At 32.7% G+C, this 22,896-nt stretch overlaps 1 protein-coding gene and 1 long non-coding RNA gene across 2 annotated transcripts; one reads left to right on the top strand and one right to left on the bottom strand.

Moving 5' to 3' along the window:
* Nucleotides 1–12,316: 12,316 nt before the first annotated feature.
* Nucleotides 12,317–13,392, bottom strand: LOC127904222 (uncharacterized). The gene is made up of 2 exons (XR_008057152.1): nt 13,210–13,392; nt 12,317–13,116 (listed from the first exon to the last, which is right to left on the bottom strand). It is a non-coding gene; the product is annotated as an uncharacterized LOC127904222 (long non-coding RNA).
* Nucleotides 13,393–21,431: 8,039 nt separating this feature from the next.
* LOC18104335 (ethylene-responsive transcription factor ERF021) lies at nt 21,432–22,655 on the top strand. Its single transcript, XM_006376096.3, has one exon. It carries the CDS (start codon nt 21,520–21,522, stop codon nt 22,060–22,062), a length of 543 nt encoding a protein of 180 aa, XP_006376158.2. The 5' UTR covers nt 21,432–21,519; the 3' UTR covers nt 22,063–22,655.
* The last annotated feature ends 241 nt before the right edge of the window (nt 22,656–22,896 follow it).

A 22,896-nucleotide genomic window follows, 5' to 3' on the forward strand; every position in this document is an offset into this window, starting at 1 on the left:
GGCAAGAGTTTCTACTGTAGCTCCTAGAGCGAAAAGGGTGGTTACCTTGGTACACTGGGTTAAAGGTACGAGAGAGTTAAGTTGTGTGATCTATTCAGGAGACGAGGTTGTAGATCATTGGCTATACCGAAGGAGGTACGAGTTGATTATGTAACCCAACTATTAATAGAAAGTGTCCATTCTTGGTGGGAGATTATCATGGAGAGGAGATCTGAGGATGTGCTAATGTGAAAGGATTTCAAGGAAGAATATGAGGAAAGGTACTATTATTGGCAGCATAGAAAGGAGAAGAAACAAGAGTTCCTGGATCTGAGATAGGGATACCTGACTGTACTGGAGTATGAGAAGAGGTTCCAAGACTTATTTATTTTCTCTTCTACATATCTTACTATTGAGCGCCATCAAATAGAGAAGTTTTGTGATGCAATTAGACAAGAATTAAAGATGGTCCTGATAGCTATGGAGTTTCAGTTCATCTAGGAGTTGGTACAGGTTGCTCAGGGTATGAAGAGAGTGATTAGAGATACATCGAGGTCAGGGGTGGGATAAGATCAGTTAGTTGGGTCGAAAAAAAGGGCTTTTATGTTTTCTACTCGCATACCACCTTTTTTCAAAGAAAGGAAAGAGCGGTAAGTCATTTGTGTAGTTCCACAGAAGCAGGGGAAGCTTGACTACAGGGGGAAATTTAGGGGGATCCAGACAAGTTAACAGTAGAGGATCTTTGGGTAATCATGCTCAGTAGGGGGCCAACACTACATGAGGGTTTACTAAACAGAGAGGAGCCGTATATCCACTATGTGGGAAATGTAATTAGAAACACTCTAAAGACTACTCAATGACATTAGGGAGGTATTATAATTGTAGGGGTAAAGGGCATTGATGAAGGGATTGTTAGTATTTAGAAAGAGGTTATTTCTACTATGGAGATGCGAGCCACAAGGAGTGTCCTCGTAGGGCTACCGAGGCAGCACAAGGTCAAAGAGCTGCTATATAGAGTTAGCAGCAGTCGGTTACTGTTTATCGACCTGTAAGGCCTACACGTCTAGGACGAGTGTTAATCGAGGTCAACCCAGGTTCTAAGGGAAAAGGACTCGGGTAGAGTATACCATATGACCTAAAAGGATGTCGGAACAGTACCATATATGGTGGCAGGTACATTGAAATTAGAATTGATACCAGATTATGCTTTTTTGATCCTTCAGCCAATCATTCTTTTATATCATGTCAAATCGTAAATAAATTACATGTGTTACCTAGTAAAATGAATGTGGGGGTAACTATTAGTACACCTCTAGGAGAAAACATAGACATTGATGATATTTATATATGGATAAAACTATATATTGAAGGGTTAGATTTGAGAGTAGATCTAATGCCCTTGGATTTATATGGTTTTGATTTGTTTTTGGGTATGGATTGGTTAAGTGAGCATTAAGCACAAGTGGATTGCTTAATGAAAACAGTGACTATTCAAGGAATAAGTGGGAAAAGGGTAGTGTTTAAAAGAGAAAAAAAGTAATATCGAGTTATGTAATCTCAAACATGACCACTAGGAAATTGATTAGGAAAAGATGTCTCACTTATTTAACTCATATACTCATATGAGGGAATTAAAATGGGATAGTATAGAGTTGGCTAGTATTTTTATTGTAAGGGAATTCCAAGATGTATTTCTCAAAGAATTGTCTAGATTAACTCCGAGTAGAGATATTGAAATTTTGATTAAACTCTCCCTGGAACCATCCCTATAGCTCAATCTCCATATATGATGGTGCTCGCAGAATTGGAGGAATTAAAGGTCCAGTTATAAGAGTTACTAGACAAAAGATTTATTTGGCCTAGTAATTCACTATAGGGAGCTCCAATGTTGTATATTGATTATAATCAGTTTAATAGAGTGACCATGAATAATAAGTATCAACTTTCATAGATAGATGATTTTTTTGACCAATTGAAGGGTGCTAAGGTATTTTCCAAGATATATTTGAGATTTGGATACCACCAACTAAGGATTACAAAGTAAGATGTGCAAAAATAGCCATTAAAACATGTTATGGACATTAAGAATTCTTGATTATGCCTTTTGGGTTGACAAATGCCCCAATAGTATTTACGAGTTTGATTGTTTCGGCCATGCTTGGATCAATACATAGTGGTATTTATCTATAAAATACCGGTATATTCTATTTCATATAAGGAGCATGAACAACATTTGAGAAATATGCTACAAACTTTGAGGGAAAATAAATTGTGTGCAAAACTAGACAAATATGAGTTTTGGCTCAAGAACGTAGTATTATTGGGGCATGTTTATCTTTGGTTGACCTGTAAAGAAGTTAGATTTGTTTGGTCAAAAGAACGTGAAGAGAGTTTCCAAGAGTTGAAGGGAAGGCTCACTTCAGCTTCGGTGTTAGTCCTCCCTTCAGGAACATAAAGATTTGTAGTATATAGTAATGCTTCCAGGAAAGGTTTGGGGTGTGTGTTGATGTAACATGGAAGAGTAATTGCTATACTTCGAGATAGTTGAAGCGACATAAAGTGAATTACCCAGTGCATGATCTAGAACTTGTAGCGGTAGTGTTTGCTCTTCGAGTATGGAGGCATTATTTGTATGGATCACAAGTTCAAATAGTTATGAATCATAAAAGTTTGAAATATTTGATGTCGCAAAAAGAGTTCAATGTACGACAAAGGAGGTGGGTGGAATTAATACAAGATTATGACTGTGTAATTGATTATCACCTAGGAAAAGCTAATGTGGTTACTGATGCTTTAAGTCTAAAATAGAAGGTAATAGCTTGTGATATGGAGGTTCAAGAATGAAGGGATCTAGCGGAACTGAAAATGATAGATCTCCGGTTAAGCTCATATTAAAATTCAATCTTTACTTCAAGATAAGATGTTGAAGGATTAATAATCGGATGAGGAAGTGAAAAGGATTAAGGAAAAGATAAGGCAAGAAATTGAAACGCCTTTTCAAATCTTAAAAGATAGGTAAGTACCAATGGACAGGCAAATTTATTTACTAGAAGATCATGCACTAAAGAATGAAGTGTTAAGAGAGGCCTGTGAATTTAGATTTGCAACGCACCTAGGAAGTACTAAGATGTACAAAGACTTAAAAGGGTACTCCTGGTGGCCTAACATAAAGAGGGAAATAATAAAATTTGTGTCGAGCTGCAGTATTTATCAATAAGTAAAGAAAGAACACCGGAGGCCTACAGGAAACTCACAATTATTATCAATCACTGAATGCAAATGGGAAGACATTGCCATGGATTTTGTGTCGGGTTTACTTAAGAACAAGAAGGGTAGTGATTTTATATGGGTGATTGTAGATCGACTAACAAAATCTGCCTTGTTTTTACTTGTAAAAATGATTGATTTTATGGATAAGTTAGCCAGACTGAATGTAAATGATGTGATTAGACTATATAAGGTGTTAGTATCAAATGAGGTTTACATCAAGATTATGCCCAAGTCTGCAACGAGCCATGGGAACTAAATTGAACCAAAGTACTGCATTTCATCCTTAGACAAATGGTCAATCTAAAAGGACTATTCAGACTCTCGAAGACCTTTTAAGGACATGTGTGTTAGAGTTTAGGGGAAATTAGGAGGATCTCTTGCCATTGGTAATGTTGCATATAATGTGCGCGATGCGGCGAGGTGTTAGGATCAAGGAGTCGCCACCTAGTTGTTTCGTTTAGGGTCACTAGGAAATCCAGGTTGAATAGTCTTATTTGAAATTCTAGGGTAAGGAACTAGTTTTAGAAATGAAAGATATTAGCACTTTTAACGCACATTACATAATGTAAGTTGCAGTGTGTGGTCTAGATGTGGTTTAAAGGTATTGATAGATTCATAACTAATGGTCTGTGTATGGCTCAAAACAAAGACTTATGCTCATGAATACATCTGGCATTTTAAATTTATTATGGGCTTATATGTCCAAATAAAGTTTTATAGGAAGAATCCATGCAAGTGTCCTAACAAGGTTCACCTATCTTGAAAGACAAAAGCGTTTTCCATAACTTGTATATTATGGTGAAAAATACTCTCAATTAAAAATAGTGAATATTCGAAATAATTCTTAGAATTTTCTAGTCAACTCTGATATTTAAATATCAACCTACTTGTAAGTCCAATATTTATACTAGAATGTTGACCATTAATTATAAGAGAAAATGTTTTGTACAAACTTATTAAAATATTGTTCAGATCCTTAAGAAATTTTACAAACTTATTGTAAATTCCCAAAAAATGCAAAAAGAACAACACAAAGATTTTATAAAACAACTTAAAAAAAAATCTCTCTTTTTCATTATAAATAAAATGCAATTTTTTTGTAAGGATCGGACCGCATGCAACAAGCATAATTTTTTTTTTAAGGCCATGTTTTGCAAAAACCCATTTCTTTTTCAAAAACTAAAATTGTCAAAATAGTTTTAAGAGGTGTTTGTCATACACACCCTTAAGCTAAAGAAAACCTTTTGCAAAAATATTGTTAACCAAACAAGGTTTTAACCTTGGCCTAATGGTGACTTGTTTGGTTTAAAACCTACTGAAAACATATTACTAATGCAAATAAACCCTGGATTATTGACTAATAAAGTCGCCCAAATGGTTATGTGAAAAGAATTACACCAAAACTAGTCGAAATCATAGGGCCAAGACAATGTTCTTTTCAAGAACACTACTTTAAAACCCGAAAAATGCCTAGATATAAAACTAGCCACTGTTAAACCCAAAACTGGCATTGTAGGCCTCTAAAACATGTTTTCTTAGTTCCAGCAAACCACATTACTATAAACAAGCATATTAAAATCAAAAGATCCAACAAATAACATCAAATCATCTAAATTATACAAGATATTTCAAATCCAAAAAATATCGGCTTAAAACAGCATACATGTTCATGCAATATGGATTCAAAATTAGTTTTTCGAGACTCATTTTGGTCATAAACAGGCCTAGAAAATTTAGGATATACATCATTGCTTCAACATACATTGCTTAAGTTAAACTAAAACAACATTGTTTTTATAAAAATAGCTGAAATATAAGACTTTTATTTTATCTAAAACATAAAAAAAAAACCTTTCAGAAAACAGAATCAAACTATTATAGTAACGAAAGGGGCAACCACAACACTACTTGCCAAGCATTATAAATCTCATCTCCATGCTTGTAAATATAAATGCAGATCAAATGACAATAAAAAAATCATTCAAGCAAGCCACATGGAATTCAGTTTTGGTTAGAAAGTATACATTCAAGCTCCTAGAGTGGCTAGTACCTTTTTTGCTTTCATTGTAAGTATTGCTTCCACAAACTTACTGCCCTTTAAAAGCTTAAGAAATCCTTGTGCTACGCTCTTAAACCTTCACACTTAAAATTTCTTTATTAACCTTTTCTTCTTCTTTTTCTCCTCTCTACTTTGATTTTCCTAGGGGGTATTTATAGGGTTTTTGATGGGTTCAAAGATAGATTGATCAAAGCTTAGCTCTTTTAATCAAAATGAGAGGGTTCTGGAGTGCATTTAACAATTGTAAGCTCTATACCTATATTGTTTTTTCAATGGTGGTTTTGCAACAAACTTGAGTTTTGGAGGTTTTGATGATTTTTCCAAACTTAGAAACCAAGGAACTCTTGGTAGAGGGGTTGCTCACCTTCTGTTTGGATTCAACTTTACTCAATTTAGAAGTCTGTAGCTCCATATTCATTCATTTGAAAATGTCAACCCGATCAGCCTAGAATCTGAAAATGAAGTAATGGCTGCTCGGGGACAAGATGTTGAGTTCATTAAAGAAAATGAGATGTAAATGTTTGATGGGGGTAGTTGATCTATGTAGAGGGGGTATTTCTCAGTTGAATGGTGGTGGTCGGAAATGCCATTTATTCGTTTGAAAGTGCCTACTAGATCCGCCAAAACTTTCGAAGAAGAAGCTAAACAGTGGCTGAATGACACATCATTTAAGTTAAACCCTAGAAATTAGGGTTTTTAATTTGGGATCTGACAGATTTCATTTTAGTCCATATTCTTTCAATTTCTTTTAATTGCACTTGAAATTGTTTCCCAAACTCTTAATTTCATGCAATTTCACCCTTGCCAAACTCAATTTGGCCCCTGATTTAGTCAATTTCAACCTCTACATTCATGCATCTTTTTTAGTTTGGTCCTTGGTTTTGGATTTCTTCAATCAAGTTTTTAATTGCCCATCAAACTTCAATATTTATGAATTAAGCATTTGATTTGACCAAATTAACTCTTTAAAATATTTATGCAACTATACCCCTAGACTTTAATTTCTTCCAATTAAAACCTAAACTAACTTCAAAAATCAAATTTTCTTGCAATTAAGTCCTTTCAAAATTCTTATTAAGTCCTTACCTATCTAAATTTGTATTTTTTACCCCAAATAAAAATATTTTCACCAATTGGGCCTTTTATCAATCAGGACGGGGTTGCCAATTTTATATATTTTAGTCCTCCAACTTTTTCACTTGTCTCTTTGATCCTTCAACACTAACTTCGACAATCTTCTAAGCTTTCTACATGTATATCCTCTTGTATTTTATATTTCTTTTTCAAATTAAGGTTTTGCATAATAAGATTGTAAAGAAAAATGTGTTTGATGGTCTTACTGGGTGATCCACCCATCTTGAAATTCTAAAGACTTTATTTTTTTGTTTTTTTAAAAAAACAAATGGTCTCATTATCATGGATAACCTGCCCCTTTGGACATTCAAAGATTGATATTTTCATGGGCTACCTGTCTTTTTTCAAATTTGAAGAAGAATTTTAGCAAGTCTCTATACCTCCCTGAAATTGATTTATTTTAACGGGCGATCTGCCTATTTTGAAATTTAAAAATTAGCCTATTTTGATGTGTAACCTACCTTTTTTAAATTCTAAAAACAATTTTATTAAGCCTTCATGCTTCCCTAAAATTGGTCTATTTTCATTGGCGACTTGTCCATTTTGAGATTAAAAAACTAGCCTATATTCATGAGCGACCTACCCTTTTTCAAATTCCAAAAAGAATTTCAACAAGCTTTCATGCTTCCCTGAAATTGATTTATTTTCACGGTGAACCTGCCTATTTTAAAATTCAAAAAGTCATCCTATTTTCATGGGTGACTTGTCTATTTTTAAATTCCAAAAAGAATTTTAGCAAGCCTTCATACTTCCCTGAAATTAGTCTATTTTCATAGACGACATGTCCATTATGAAATTAAAAAAATATATATCTATTTTCATAGATGACCTACCTTTTTCAAATTTCAAAATTCAAAACAAAATACCCTCAAAGGGTAAACTCTTAAAACGAGCACCTTGTCTTATAGCCTTAGTTATCCACACTTTATGGATGAGATTTCTTTGCCATTTCTTGTATTTCACTCACCCATGCATATTTCACCACCTTTCCTCTTGATTGGTGAATCCTACGCCAACAGTATTTCAAAGTTGAGGTAAAACCATATGTAACGCATGCCTTTCAAAATATAAGCCCCTCTTTTCTTCATAATCTATTTTTTGATTGATAAGGGTTTTAATTTCTGAAGTGGTATCTCTTGCCAGCTCACCCTCCCGGTTTACTTGAGCAAGTCTTTACGAGTTATTTTCATATCTTGAGTGTCGAGCTGCGTTTGTACCCTTCACCTTTTGTGAGTATTTAAGTCGTGGTGAGTCCTATCATATTTTTCCTAATTGAGAATGAATTAAAACTCTTTGTCTTATGACAATGTTGTTTTTCTTAGGCTTTTTTCAAATACTCATGACACACAATGTGAACAAAGACAAATACTTTTTCACTTCATCATGATTCTTATAAATGGTTCCTTAAGTATTTCCTGCTCACTTGATTAAAATTGACTTTTCAAGGCATGTAATAAAGGCTAAGTTTTATGGCTACCAAATAAAAGGAGTGCATAGCCTTAAATGGTGTTTGAGAGGGGTTTTATGGGTCTAGGATCACTTTCACTCCTTTATGCCCTTTCATCTTCTTTTTTTCTATTCTTCCAACATATGTTATGCTATCAAAGACCTTCACTTTTAGAAGTTAAGACAAGGGATCGTTCCAGGTTTTTTTTTTAACTCTAAACCTTTGATCGAACACCTAATCAACTTTTCATTCCCAAAATCTCATTATTTGCTTATATCAAGATACCAACACCCTTTTCTATTTCATTTGCAAGTTCCTCAATGATTTTTCTTTTATTTGTTTGTTGAAGCTGCAGGAGAAGCTTTTGCTTGTTTTTTAGATACCAGTGTGTCTTTTCAAGATTTGTCATCTAGAAAAGCCCCCTCTTTTTTTGTTGGGCTCGTTGGGCTATCCTATTTTACGACCTCAATCAAGATCTCATGGATTATGTTCATAGGTATTCTATTTTTTTAGGTTTTTCGACCACTTTCTCATCGTTAGTGTACATTCTCAGATACCTTCATTCTCATCATTTTCTAATACTTGCCCCTAGTGTAGAGTGTGATCCTAGTTACGGTTATCTTATAAAGGAAAAACTTTCACTTCAACTCAAATTAGGATTGCAAGGGACACATTCATCTCTAGGGAATATCAAAAGTGGTATTTTCTCATTTCAAGCAAGATTAGTTAGGACTAATAAATTGACTTCATTACCGTAGCGATTTACACAAATTTGTTTTGTGAGCTCATGACTCCTGAAAACTTCATCTTTTTTATTTCATGTAGCTTTTGCACCACAAACTTTGATGATTGGGTCATCCATTTGGATTTCTGGGTATTTAGTCATCTCCTAGGGAGTTACTAGGTGAATCATTACACTTGATAAATCATTGATTTTTCTTAAAATTATTAGCCAAAATCAAATCTTGAAAACCTTTGTTTAATAGAAAAAAAAAATTTAAAAAAAGTTTTTTTTATTTAGCCTTTTGAGATCATTTGCAAAACACAAATGTAACTAAATGAATAACCAAACTTTATTAATTTAAAGATGATGAGTACACTATACATAGTATTTCGTTACAGAGTCAAAGTTCATAAGCTAGGCAAGTCATCTCCATCTATTTTTATCAATAACAAAGCTCCCCTAAAGAACTTTTTCTTCATTAGATATGGGCCTTCATAGTTGGGTGCCTATTTACTCTAATATTTGTTAAGTAGAGATATGATCTTTCTCAGTATTAGTTACCTTTCCTGAAACACCCTAGGTCTAACATTCTTGTCATTTGCTTTAGCCATTTTTTTTTATACAACTACTGATGACAGATTGCAACTGACCTCTTTTCACTTATCATATTTAACTTTTCGTATCTCATATTGACTCAATCAACTTTCTCAAGTTCTGATTCCATTAATACCCTTAGAGACGAGATTTCTTCTTCTAGTGACGTTACTGCTTCCATCCTGTAAACCAAGAAATGAGGTGCAGCTCCTGTAGACATCCTTATTGTGGTGCGATATGCATACAGTCCTTGTATATGACTACCATCTTTTGCATAACCTTTTTCATATTCTTGTTGGCAGGTACAACACCATTCATCTTTCCCTTTATGGAGATGAATTTAAGTGCTTGATTTTTTTTTTTTATGCAAAGCTCTACTATCATTCTTTCATTGAAGTTCTGGGCGTTATCAGTCACTATCTTTTCAAGTGCTCCATATCGACAAATTAAATCTCGTTCAATAAATTTTCACTACCTTCTGGGTTACATGAGCATTTGAACTGGCTTCCACCCATTTTATGAATTAGTCAATGGCCACTAGGATAAACCAATTTCAATTGCTAGACTTTGGATTGACATACCCCATTACATCGATTCTTTATATTACAAATGGTCATAAAGATGTTAAATTGAATAGAAGAGTATGAGGCACATTTATCTTATCATTATACACCTGATATTTATGGTATTTTTTGACATATTCTATGCAATCCCTTTCCATTGTCATCCAGAAATACCCTGACCTCTGTATTTGCCTAGCCATCATATATCCACTAACATGAGTTGCACAAATCCTTTTGTGAACTCCCTGGAGTGGTTTTTTTACTTCTATCTCATCCAAACATCTCAACAATGTTCCATCAGATGACCTCTTGTATAGCATTTCTACATCAAGGTAATAGTCTATGGCTAAACTTCATAAGGTTTTCATATTTGTATTGGATGCCCCCGGGGGATACTTTTGGTGTTGGATAAATTGTTTGATATCATTATACCTAAAATTCCCATCCACTTCTTCCTCAACTAAGCAGTAGTGAGCCAAAAACATTTTGACTTCAATACTTATAGGTTGCACTCTATTCCCATAATCAATTTTGGTCGTGAAAGCTAAAGTGGCTAAAACATCAACAAATTGGTTTTTCTCTCTTCCCATATGAGTGGATTTTATCTTGTCAAATTCTTCTGCTAGTTTGGACAATTATTCTTGATATAGCCTCAGTTTCTCATCTTTTTTCTGTCATTCTCCTTTCACTTGGCAGATTATCAGCATTGAGTCTCCATAGACATCAAGTTTCTTTATATTCAATTTTAATACAACTTCTAATCCGAGAATGTAAGTTTCATACTCAGCCATATTATTGGTGTATTCAAAATGCAGCTTGATCGAAATAGGATATTGTTTTTTGTTAGGATAAATTATCACTACTCCTGCCATATTGCCATATACATTTACTGCTCCATCAAAACATATTGTCCACCAATCTAGTTCTTCTTTTCTACTACCAACATGTCTTCATCTAGGAAAGAAAAATTCCTAGATGAATCAACAGTCTACCAAATCATCAGCGATAGCACTTCTTTTCACGACTTTTCTTTTTATGTGCACTATGTTATACTCAGCCAATAACACATGTCATCTTGTTATTTTGCTTGATAAATAAGGCTTTTCAAAGATATATCTTAGAGGATTCAATTTTGAAATTGGTCATGTATTGTAATACAACATGTATTGTCAAAGTTGTTTTGCAGCCCATACAAGTGCACAACAAAGCTTCTCTACCATTATATATATGGACTCGTAATCTGTGAACTTCTTTCTTAGATAATATATTGTTTTCTATTTTTTATTAGACTCATCAGGTTGCCCAAGTACTCATCCCATTGTTTTTTTTTTCAGATATAGAATCAACAGTCTACCAAGCATGGGAGGCATCATAAAAAATGAATATTGCAAATACTGTTTGATTTTATTGAAAGTTTCTTAGCATTCCTCGTTCCATACCTTAGGATTTTATTTAAAGGAGTCTAAAGATTGGCTTATAAGTTGTTGTCATTTGAGTTATAAATCGAGCAATGTAATTCACATAACCCAAGAACACTCTTACTTCATTTTCTATTTTAGAAGCTAGCATGACCTGAATTGCTTTTACTTTATCAGGGTCAACTTTAATACCTGGTTACTTAACACAAATCCTATTAGGTTTCTGGATTTTACCCTGAATGAGCAATTTACAGGGTTCAGCTTCAACTAATACTTTCTCAACCTTTCAAACAGTTTTCTCATATTTGACAATGGTCTTCTCCCTTTTTGGATTTAGCAATCATATCTTCAACATACACTTCAATTTTTTTATGCATCATATTGTGGAATAGAGTTACCATTACCCTTTGATAAGTGGCCCTGGTGTTTTTCAATCCAAATAGCATTATCTTGTAGCAAAAGGTTCCCCTATAAAATAACAAAGGTTGTCTTGTCTTTAACTTCGTTGGCCATTTTGATCTGGTTGTACCCAGATAAACCGTCCATGAAGGAGTGCATTGAGTTTCGTGCTGCATTATCAATCAGGACATCAATGTGTAGCAAAGGGAAGTCGTCTTTGAGGCTTGCTTTATTTAAATCCCTATACTCTACACATACTCTAATTTTATCCTTTTCTTAGGAATTACCCACTATATTAGATATTCATTGTACATATCTAACCACCTCCAAAAAACCAGCATCCCATAGCCTTTATATCTCGGTTTTCACTTTGAGCACCATATTCGGATGAGTTCTTCGTAGTTTCTGAAAAAATCATAAAAATCACACTAAAACAACATTGTCATTTGATTTTTGATGACTACATGAGCCTCTTGGGTCATCTAATTTTAGAATGTTTCGCCATTTTCCAACTTTCACATAAAGGTCTTTGCAGACATTTCTTCCACAATGTGGACAGTTAGTTGCAGTAAGAAATCTTTTCCTTCTACACCCTTTACAATAGCTCTAGACCTTATTGTCATCTTGTTCCAATATGTTAATGCCTATAGCATCCAAGCCTTAGGTAGGATATCTGTCATATCTTTATATTGAATTACATAAGTAACTTTGGAAATGATACTTGGATCGGAGGGATGAAAATTTCTTCCTCTTCAGATTCCCTTCCTATCAACCTGGCTAATTTTTTTCTCATTTGATATCACCAACTCTTTTATAATCTCTTTTTCCATACTTAAAGCAAAGCCTAAATTTTTGAGATAAAGGGACGAGAAGATTGTAAAACAACTTTGAGATAAAGGAATGAGAAGATAGAGAGACAAAGGGATATGGAAGTAAAGATACGAGATAAAGAGTTAGTAGTATTAATATGGGTGAAAAGATATATGGTGAAAAGACTATAAATAAATCACCAGAGAAGAGATTTTGAAAGAATATTGAAAAAGAAACAAAAACAAATTGACGAGAAAAATCATAGAAAAAAGGGGAAGCTAACACTATAATGCAATAGCCTAGAGAGAAGAATATATATATATATATATATATATATATATATATATAACCAATAAAAAGGGTAAAAAATCCATCACTTTTTGCAAAAAAAAAAAAAAAAAAAACAAGATAGCAGCCGCCCCATTTCCATCTTTTGATCATCAACAAAACCATCTGCCACCAGTTACCATGTTTTTCTACTCCGATCTGTCATGCTCCTTTTTCTCCAACATCAAATCCAGTCCAACCGAAGTTATCTTCTCTGCAAGCCTTCATAATAGCAACACCACAGAGCTGCCATTCTCCAAGTCTTTGCAACAATATAAACACAAAATTGCGCCACGACACAATCGTTTTGCTCTGCATTATGAATGGTTATAGCAGCTGCTTCCTCAAAAATTTGTCTTGATCTGTCCTCACAAAAATCAGACCCAATCAACCTGAAAAAAATCACAAAACCACCCGAGATTCTAGCCAAAGAAAACCCAAAAATCAACCCAAGAAAAAACTAGAAATCACAACTTGATTACCACCTAAAAAGCCATTGTTTTTGTATGTCAGCTGCACTTGTAACACACGCCCTATCCACCCCACAGTAGCTCATTCAGCCCGCACCAACACTGCTCTACCTCTTTCCGGTTCATTTCTGATAGTTGTAGAAGGTCAATTTCGTGTCCAAAATGAATTTGTTTGTTTTGTATAATTTTTAGCATGATTTTATTGATTTTATGTGAACATGGTTGATTGGTATGTATGGATAACTTTTGTGGGTAGACATTTTATTTTCATGTTGGATGCGTTTACATGTGGATTTTTTTTTTATCCAGAATACTAAGATTTTCGATGATAAAAAAAAAAAAAAACCAGTGGCAGGAGTATTTTTCTTGTGTATGTGTGTAAAAGCTTGTGTTATTTGTTTTTATCAATATGATCACTAAACGAGTGATGTTAACTTTATGTTAAAACTTTGTTATTTTTCTTATAATAAAGAAAAAAAATATTTTTAATTTATTTTATGTTATTTATATTTAACTTAAAGATAGTATGATCATTAAATCATTAAACGGGTCTTTTCTTTTGGAGGTTGAAAAATTTGACATGTTTTTTAAGTTATAAATATATATTGTTTTTTCTTAAATGTGGATTTGATATGTGAGTTGAAAAGGTCTTTATTTTATTTATTTTTCTAAACAGAGTCCCAATTTTAATGAGAACATTCATTATATATATATATATATATATATATATAAAATGAATTTTATCGTTGTTCGTAAATGCTTTTCTCTTTTTATTTTGATCAATGTGTGAAAAATCTTGTTTATAATATTTCACGTGTTAGGACATACATTGTTCCATCATTGCGAGTAAAATTGAGTTGAGTCGATATAACCCTATCAAGGCCCAATGAATATGTGTGGAGACCTTTAAGCCTATTTTGGATATAACTCAAAAAAATAAGCTCAAAGCCTAATTTATCATTTATCATCCTTTCAGGTCTAATGCATATGCTTTAAAAGTCAGGATTAAGTTATGTTATCAAGCCCAAGTCTCAAATCATTGTCATAGGTTTAGTGATTTTTTTTCTTTTCATGAGAATACACATAATGTGCATGACATCAAGGTAATGGCGGAAAAGATTGATCATCCAATAAGAAAACTCTCAGAAAATATTTCGCTATACCTAATTATAGGTCACACCAAAATCAGAAAATTTCTACTTACCAGATTGAAAACCAATACAATGTCATCATACTATAACATCATGGCATACAATTCTTCACCTAACGGTCGCGATGGTGCAACATCTCTTTCAACTCTACCAACAAAAAAGTCATTTATGTTCTTTCTATACTTGTGATTCGTTGGCAAAAATCGTCGATGGCAATAAAAAAATTTCTTTACCACCATTTCCAACGTGAAGGCCTTGTTATTTTCCATACAGTATGGACATGCTAATTTTTCATGTGTTCTCCAACTAGAAACCATTCCATACACAGGAAATCATTGATAGTCCACATCAAAGCTGCTTTCATTTGAAAATTATATTTTCTCGAGATATCATAAATTAAAATCTTGGATGACCACAACTGCTTCAACTCATCAATTAATAGTCAAAGATAAACATCTATATTCCAACCTAAACTATTAGAACTAGGTATAATTATAGATAAAAACATGAACTCTGGCCTACACATCCTCGGTGGCAAGTTATAAACCATAAGTATCACTGACCAACAAGAATAAGAAGCAGTAAATGACCCAAATGGATTAAATTTGCTTGTACATAACCCAAGACGCATGTTCCTTGATTCCATTGAAAACTGTAGATGTACCCTATTAAAATGTTTCCAGGCTTTACGATTAGATGGGTGCACGATGACTTCATATACCGCATCTTATGAATGATTCTATGTCATATACTGAGTAGTCTTTGGAGACGTGAATAGCCTTTGCGATCTAGAAGTGATTGGGGAGTATGTAAGTTTTCTATGTGTAACAAAAGTCCTTCCCCTACCATTTTTGGGTTTATAACGAGCAAGCCCACATTTCTGCACTCGATCAACTCTATATTTTCAATGTAATACAACAAACAGAAGTTTAGACACATGTTAATTTTCTAGTGTCTTAGGCCGAAGGGGTTTCATCATGGATTTAACAGCATATAAGTTCTCTTTCATCCTATTCCCTTCAGGTAAAATGCTTCTCGCTCATTCGATAATTCTATCATAACTGGTCTCACTCAACCTATAATCTAACTTGATAGTGAACACATATGTAACAATCGATAATTTACTATAATTTGTCCACCCATCCCATATTGGTTCATCGGAATCTTTCAAAAGAACAAAAAAACTTAGTCGCGTCTGCATTTTATTCTTCATTTATGATTGAACATTCACATCACATCCATAATCATATTTCTATAAGGATTATTATTGTCATCTGCAACTCCATACACGTTTCTAGAACTAAACGTTGACCCAACAATCCTTTCTACCATTGTCTCATAAGGAACATATGGTTCTCCGTATGCAAACCAACATAAGTATTTCTCCATGAACCTTTTTTTTTTGTAGAAGATGAATCGTTATAACATCTAGATCGATAATATTTTTATTTTTACAACTTTTACATGAACATCTAATATTATCTCCACTAATATTTCTCAGATTAGATAGTGTGTAATTAATAAAACTCTCAACTTCATTACAATAATTCATCTTATGCAACCCTTTAGGTGAATGTCGATACATCCATAAACGATTATCCTTTACTTATATCAAACCTATATAGAATATTGATGACAACATGTATTAATTAATTATGTAAACTAAATAAATTAACTAACATTGGTTTAACTCAAAGTTGTTCAATCTATTTTAATAGTACTCTTAAATCATTATCAATTATCTATATAAATTCTAATTCATACACATTTACTGAAAATTTCAACTCAATAATAAAATTAGCAAAATATAAATGTATCCATTAAATAAGCTATTATTTGCTTCATTATAAAACATCTAAGTTATAAATTCAAAATCAATTTCATCAAATTACAAACAAATATAATTTTTCAAAATCTTAAACAGATCATAACATGTACAAATCATATATTCATACAACAAATTTATATGGGAAAAAGCTATAAAACAAGTAAACACACAAACAAACTACATATACTATAAAAATATGCAATAAAAATTAACATTTTAAAATTGAGTTTGAATATTAAAAAAATGGACAATTTTGCTTACTTGATGTGGATAGTCTTAAAAAAATATTGAATTCGAATAGGGATGCTGACAGAACTTGGGGTGGTTCAATTTGTCATAGGAGGTTGATTTATGAAAAAATAGAAAAGGGGGTTATGTTGTTTGTTGCGAAGCTGATGGAGGAAAAAGAAAAAACGATGGAGGAGAGTGGGGTTACTTGTCATGTCATGAATTAAATATTACTAATGGATTGATGGATAAATTTCACCATCAAGTTCATTTCATCGATAATGTTATCTATATAAATAACATGTCATTGTAATTCCTTCAGTATATACAGAGAACATATTTCTATTGGTGTGTACCAATAGATACAACGAGGGATTATTCTGTTGCTAATGTTCATCGCAATCTACCAACAGATTTTTTTCGTCGGTATCCCGTTTGTATTTGCCAAATTTTTAAGAGTGGTTGTTGAGTTAAATAAGTTATTAAAGAACCTCATATTAATTAGTTAGGATGATAAATTTGAAGTGGTTACTTATATATAAATATGGATTTATAACCTAATAATTTAGATTTTCAAGTTAAAAATGGTGTATGTGAATGTAGGGGTATTAAAAAAACCTAGCTCATCTATAATATGTATATTATCTAACTCCACTTAACCTGTCAAAGTCAAATAATGTGAATATTATACATGATAATGGATAAAAAAAAATTAAAAATTGATATCATGGGTTAGATGGCAGGTCAAGATTTTAAAAATCTAGTCAACCCGACCTAACTTATAAACTTTATAACAACAAACTTAATTTAATTGTATATATTATGTTTTTTTTTAATTGATTCTTTCATTTTAGGCAATTGATTCAATTAATATATTAAACCTAAATTTTTTTGTTACAACTTATAATAGGTTTTAGGCTAATTTATTGAGCCCAAATCTTAATTCTAATTAAGCGCAACATATGAAAATTAGAAATATAAGTTCAACTTGAGGATATCTGTAATATTCAAAAAAACATTTAACCAACCCTATATATCAAATTCATTTGGTTCTAAAAAAATGAAATTTGAGTTTATAATTTATAAAATATTAAAAATTAAAATTGATATAATTATCAATCCAAACCCATCCCAACTGCATCGTTAAACACTCCTACAAGAATGTATACAAGCCTTGGCATTTAGAACCATAGAGATACCCTTGAAGACTATATAGCACTTTTTATATAATTGGGTTAGTTATGTAACTTTTAGAAAGATGGTTTTTTTTATGCTTTGTTAGTTTGAAAGTTATTTCAAACACGCTTTCAATAAATATATTATTTATATTCTTATCCATTATTCCTCAAATCTTACCACTAATTTTAAATTAATTATCAAGGTGAAAGAAAAGTATATGTAAAGCTAAGTTATTGCACGTGCCAAAGTCATATCCATTTCTATTGATTTTTTTTAGTCCAATAATAAAGATATTTCTATTGATATATTCACATAAAATTATTTTTCATATAATTTCTTTTAAGATACAAACCTTAAATAATAATATCAAGAATATATCCACAACTACTTAATAAATATTTCTCTAAATATAATTTATTTTTATTTTAATAATTTAGATTCAAATAGAATGAGAGAAAGTACTTTAATAGGTATGGGATCAGGTGAGATTTTTGAAGTTTAGACATTGTATCAAAGTTTTGCTAACAAAAAATAAAGAATTCGAACCCTATTACCGTTGTTTTTTTTAAATAAAATTAATTAATTAAATATATAATAATAATAATAATAATAATAATAATAATAGATTTGTACAAATTTTCACTTAAAAAAATATACCCGGGAATGACATAAAATCATCCTATCACCTCTCTCTCTCTCTCTCTCTCTCTCTCTCTCTCACACACACACACACACACTACCAGATGAAAAAATCGCTCGTTGGTAATTTTTGGTCTATTGATAATTCTGTCATTAATAAATATATAGAAGGCTTTACAGACGGACCATGCGTGCCTAAAAAACAATTACCTGCTTCAATCCGCTAGTAATTTCCTTGGTAATATCGCTAATAGAATAAATGTATGTAATTCCATCGGTGAGTTGCAGTGGCATTTACAGAAATTCTTTTCCAACTCTTTGGAATATACCGAAGAAATTATTTCATCGGTGATTTAACAGTTGGAGTGACATTTGCTGTAATTCTTTTCCAACTCTCTAGAATATACCGACAAAATAAGTCCGTCAGTAACCCCGTCAGTAATAATTTAAAAATATATTTTTAAAAAAAATCTATTAAACAGAAATAGAAAATAATTAAAAAAATTAAATTAATATAAAATTAAAATATTTTAAAATAAATTATCTTAATATAAAAATCAAATATTTATTACAAATTTATACGTTCAAATAGAATGAAACTAGAATAAAGGCGGTGCTAAAGGAGGAGGAGGAGGAGGAGGAGGATATTGATCGCCCCCGAGGTGCACATATACTACTCATCTGTGATCTCATATTTATGACCATTCGACAAAGTTCTTCATAGTCCACAGAAAGGCGTTCATATTTTTCATTGAGATGGGTCGTACATTCTTACACTCCTTGATCTAACAAGGTCACCGACTCCGGAGACTGAATGCTCAGAACCGATTGCGAGCACCCAATTGTTGAAATGCTACAAACTGTCTGCAAGTTCTCGATCGTAGTGTTAGAGAGTCCATACACCCGATTATATCGGGTCTATCGGATGATCTTACCTGCAACCACAAATCCAGATTGAAATCTAGTTGGATCAAAAGATCGCCCTCGTATCTCTCCTTTAGCCAGAAGTTATATGTCTCCTGAAAATAAAAAATAAAATCATCAAATTAAAGTAAATAATAAATTAAGAAAAAAATGGTTGAAAACCAACATACCAAAAAGTGTTGAGCTCAACTATTGACGAACCATTACACCCCTTTTTTACGGTAATCACTTCGCACGTGCGTTTTCACAAAAAGCTCAATTGAGCTTGGCTCACATCTAAGAGTCGTAGCCTGCAAGATAAAAATGTTGTTAGTTAAATATATTTATAAATAAAAAAAATAAAAAATGAATGTAATTTAAATAAATCTTACTATCTACTTCGCATGCAAAACGAACGAAATGGAGCCATCGATGTGTGTGGTAACAAAACCGTGAATTTACTGGCTCCGATTCCCTGCACCGAACTATGACTGTCATGTGAAATACTCGGACATCACATGCTGAATGTATTCCGCCTATACAGTCTTCAGGATGCATGGCGGCCTGAAATCCTTCCAAACTGTCATGTCATTCTAGCCAAGTAAAGTGCTTTTTTTGTATATTTTTTAGATTTCTTTTGCTCCTCGTATCAAAAATCACGTGACCTATATGGTATAAATGAATTATCTATAAGAAAATGACAAATAAAATTTTAATATTTGGAATAAAAAAATTATCTTGATTTTGATATTACCTAGTTGCAGCGTGATTCTCCCAAACCCTCTTCGCAACATTATCATTTGCTCTATCCCACTCAAATTTTGCCTTGCAGTAAAAATTTATAAAAAGAAAATTTTCACTAATTTCATTAAAGTAAACAAATTAATATAATAAAAAAATTATGTTAATATTAACCTTAAATCTTGAAATCATGCATCGACCTACAGTTTCCATTCAGAATGTTTAGAAACATGACTTCATCGAAAAAATGAAATTTCCATTGACGATTTAAATATTGATATTATTATTCGGGCAGCCTCATTGTTTGTGAACCTGAAATTGAATAAATTTAATGAAATATTATTTATTCATAAATTATTAAATTTAAACCAACTCAGAGCAAAACAAACTTATATTGAAAGGTCGTCCTTCCACTACGCCTTATACTTGCGGGTGAATAGATCCTGCTATGAAGGGACTCCCCTCTACATTGCGGCATCGCATTCGACAAGGTAGCGTCGTGAGTCGATATATGGCAATAATCATTTTATGTATTTTGTTTTAAAACTTGCTCTGTAAAATATTTTTTAAATTACTTTTCGTATGATAAAATATTTATTTTGTGTTAAAACTTACTCTATAAAATGTTTAAATTGTTTTTTATTTGAAAAAATTAATATTTTTAAATATTTTTATATGATTTTCATCTATTAATATTAAAAATAAAAAAAATATTTTAATATATTTTTCATTAAAAAATATTTTAAAAAAAACATTATTCATTACTCTATCTATCACAAGATAAGACTCCACGTCCACATGGTTAATTAAATGAATATCCTTCACCTGTCATTCTTTTGATGATATCATTTTTGCATTTCCTAATTTATCTTTCAGTGATATTTTGCCCTCTTGATCCAAGAGATGCATGTGTCACTCGCTCGTGAAAAAAGGAAGGTGCACCATGGCTATGGACTCCAGTAAATGCAACCAGCATATCCAGAATGACCTAAGCATAACAAGAAAATTAAATAGACCCGTAGGAGGATAAGTGGGTCCAAATCTATTCCACCAAGTTTCAAACCGCGTTAATAAACAGTACTAATTGTTAATTAACATGATTTCTTGCCTCCAAAAAAACATTCCTCCTATGTATTGCAGTATTCAAAACTTGCAACGTTAAATTAAGAAATATAGCTTAATTAGTCAGGTTTTAAGTTTGTTAATTTGTTTTTTTAAAATTATCAATTCGAGTGTCATAAATTTTAAGTTCATTAAAAACTTTCTTAGTTATTAACTTTAAAATTTTGAAAAATAATTTAAGATACGCGTAAAGTAAGCTGAATTAGATATCAACAGTTAAAAAAAAATTATACACTTGCAAGTATGTGATTGGTTGCTCCATGAAAATCTACAATTTCTTAGGTTTCAAAACAGAAGAAATTTAGATTGTGAACATGCACAAGAACACATCTTTGTCACCGATGCAACAACTACTTGGAAGCTCCCTTCCTCTCCTACTGAGTCTCCACGTTTCTATCAACTTAGATATCATATGCATGCCCCCAAATATCTATATATACTGGAGTAATATAACCGGATAACACCACCTCGTGCCAGCCTATATCGATCATTAATTCCCTCAAACCTCACTAGCTAACTTAGCTGGAACTATAGATGGAAGAGAGAAACACTGCTAGCCATGGTGGTATGAGTTCTAGCTATAGAGGGGTACGAAAGAGGAAATGGGGCAAATGGGTGTCAGAGATACGTGAGCCAGGGAAAAAAAGTAGGATTTGGTTAGGGAGTTTTGAGACACCAGAAATGGCAGCAACAGCTTATGATGTTGCTGCTTTGCATTTTAGGGGATATGATGCAAAACTTAATTTCCCTGACTTGGTTCATAGCCTACCAAAGCCAGCAAGCTCTGATGCTGAAGATATTCGCATAGCAGCCCATGAGGCAGCTATGAGCCTTAGGCCCTCTACAGTTGAGTCCTCCCAAGGTGGCAGCTCTAGCTCAAACGTTGGTCCCATCACGGTTAGGCTCTCACCTAGCCAAATCCAAGCCATTAACGAGTCACCCTTGGATTCACCAAAGATGTGGATGCAAATGTCAGGGATAGCAATGCCAGAAGAGTCCATGATTTACTCCTCCATTGACGTTGGGGAGGAGGAGGAGTGGGACAACAAGCAAACAGATTCTCTTTGGGATCCTTAGGTAACGTGTGCTGATCATGAATATACATACTACTTTGAATATTGGACGTTGCACTAATATAATTATATACGTAATTGCTTTTGACGTATACTCGGCTTTATATATATAGACTTTGACCTGTATATTTCATGTATTTGTGATTTTAACTAAGGAATTATTCTAGTAAAAGAAGGTATAATTTTTCTGCCTGGTCGCTGGTTAACTGTGAAGAATTGATAAATTAATTAGCAAACGGGGGAATTATTAGTGTTTTGAAGGAGAATAATTTATCCGCAGAAAGGGTCAGTGCTGGAAGGACGTTTTTATAGTTTATTCAGATGGGCGGTTTTGGAGGGTCCCATTTGAGGGGATTAAAGTGTTTCTGAACTTGGCTTTTGTCAGCTTGTAGAAGACTTCCCCTTTCTCCTTAGTGGATGATGTGGCGAGAGGGTCTAAAGTATCTCCCACGTTGACTACTTCTTACCACCTTCTTGTGATTGTAAGATCATATGATTCTCATCTTTTTTGAGATTTTATGATATTGTTTTATTTTCTCATGTACCATATTATTATATTAAACAATTTCCTGTTAATATTATGGTAAGTTTCGTTTATGGATCCATAGAGCCACAAAAGAATCTATCTAAGAGCAATCCGGATTATTTTAATATTTAGCATTTTGAGTGCACCCTCCTACATGAAGAAATGCTCAGCCTTGTCCCCGCCGCTCTTATGACACAAAAGAATAACTGAATTTTTTTATATCAAAAAGTATAAACAGCAATTTTTTACAAAAATAAAACAGGTTTTCCCAGGAAATTAAAAGAAAAGGTATGCATATTTTTTTTTTAGTGT

This window comes from Populus trichocarpa, chromosome 13 (genome assembly GCF_000002775.5).
Source record: "Populus trichocarpa isolate Nisqually-1 chromosome 13, P.trichocarpa_v4.1, whole genome shotgun sequence".
In the NCBI taxonomy this organism is placed as follows: Eukaryota; Viridiplantae; Streptophyta; class Magnoliopsida; order Malpighiales; family Salicaceae; genus Populus; species Populus trichocarpa.

Bases quoted from the DNA above. Each gene is read 5' to 3' on its own strand.
- LOC18104335 (XM_006376096.3), top strand. From the start codon at position 21,520: ATGGAAGAGAGAAACACTGCTAGCCATGGTGGTATGAGTTCTAGCTAT.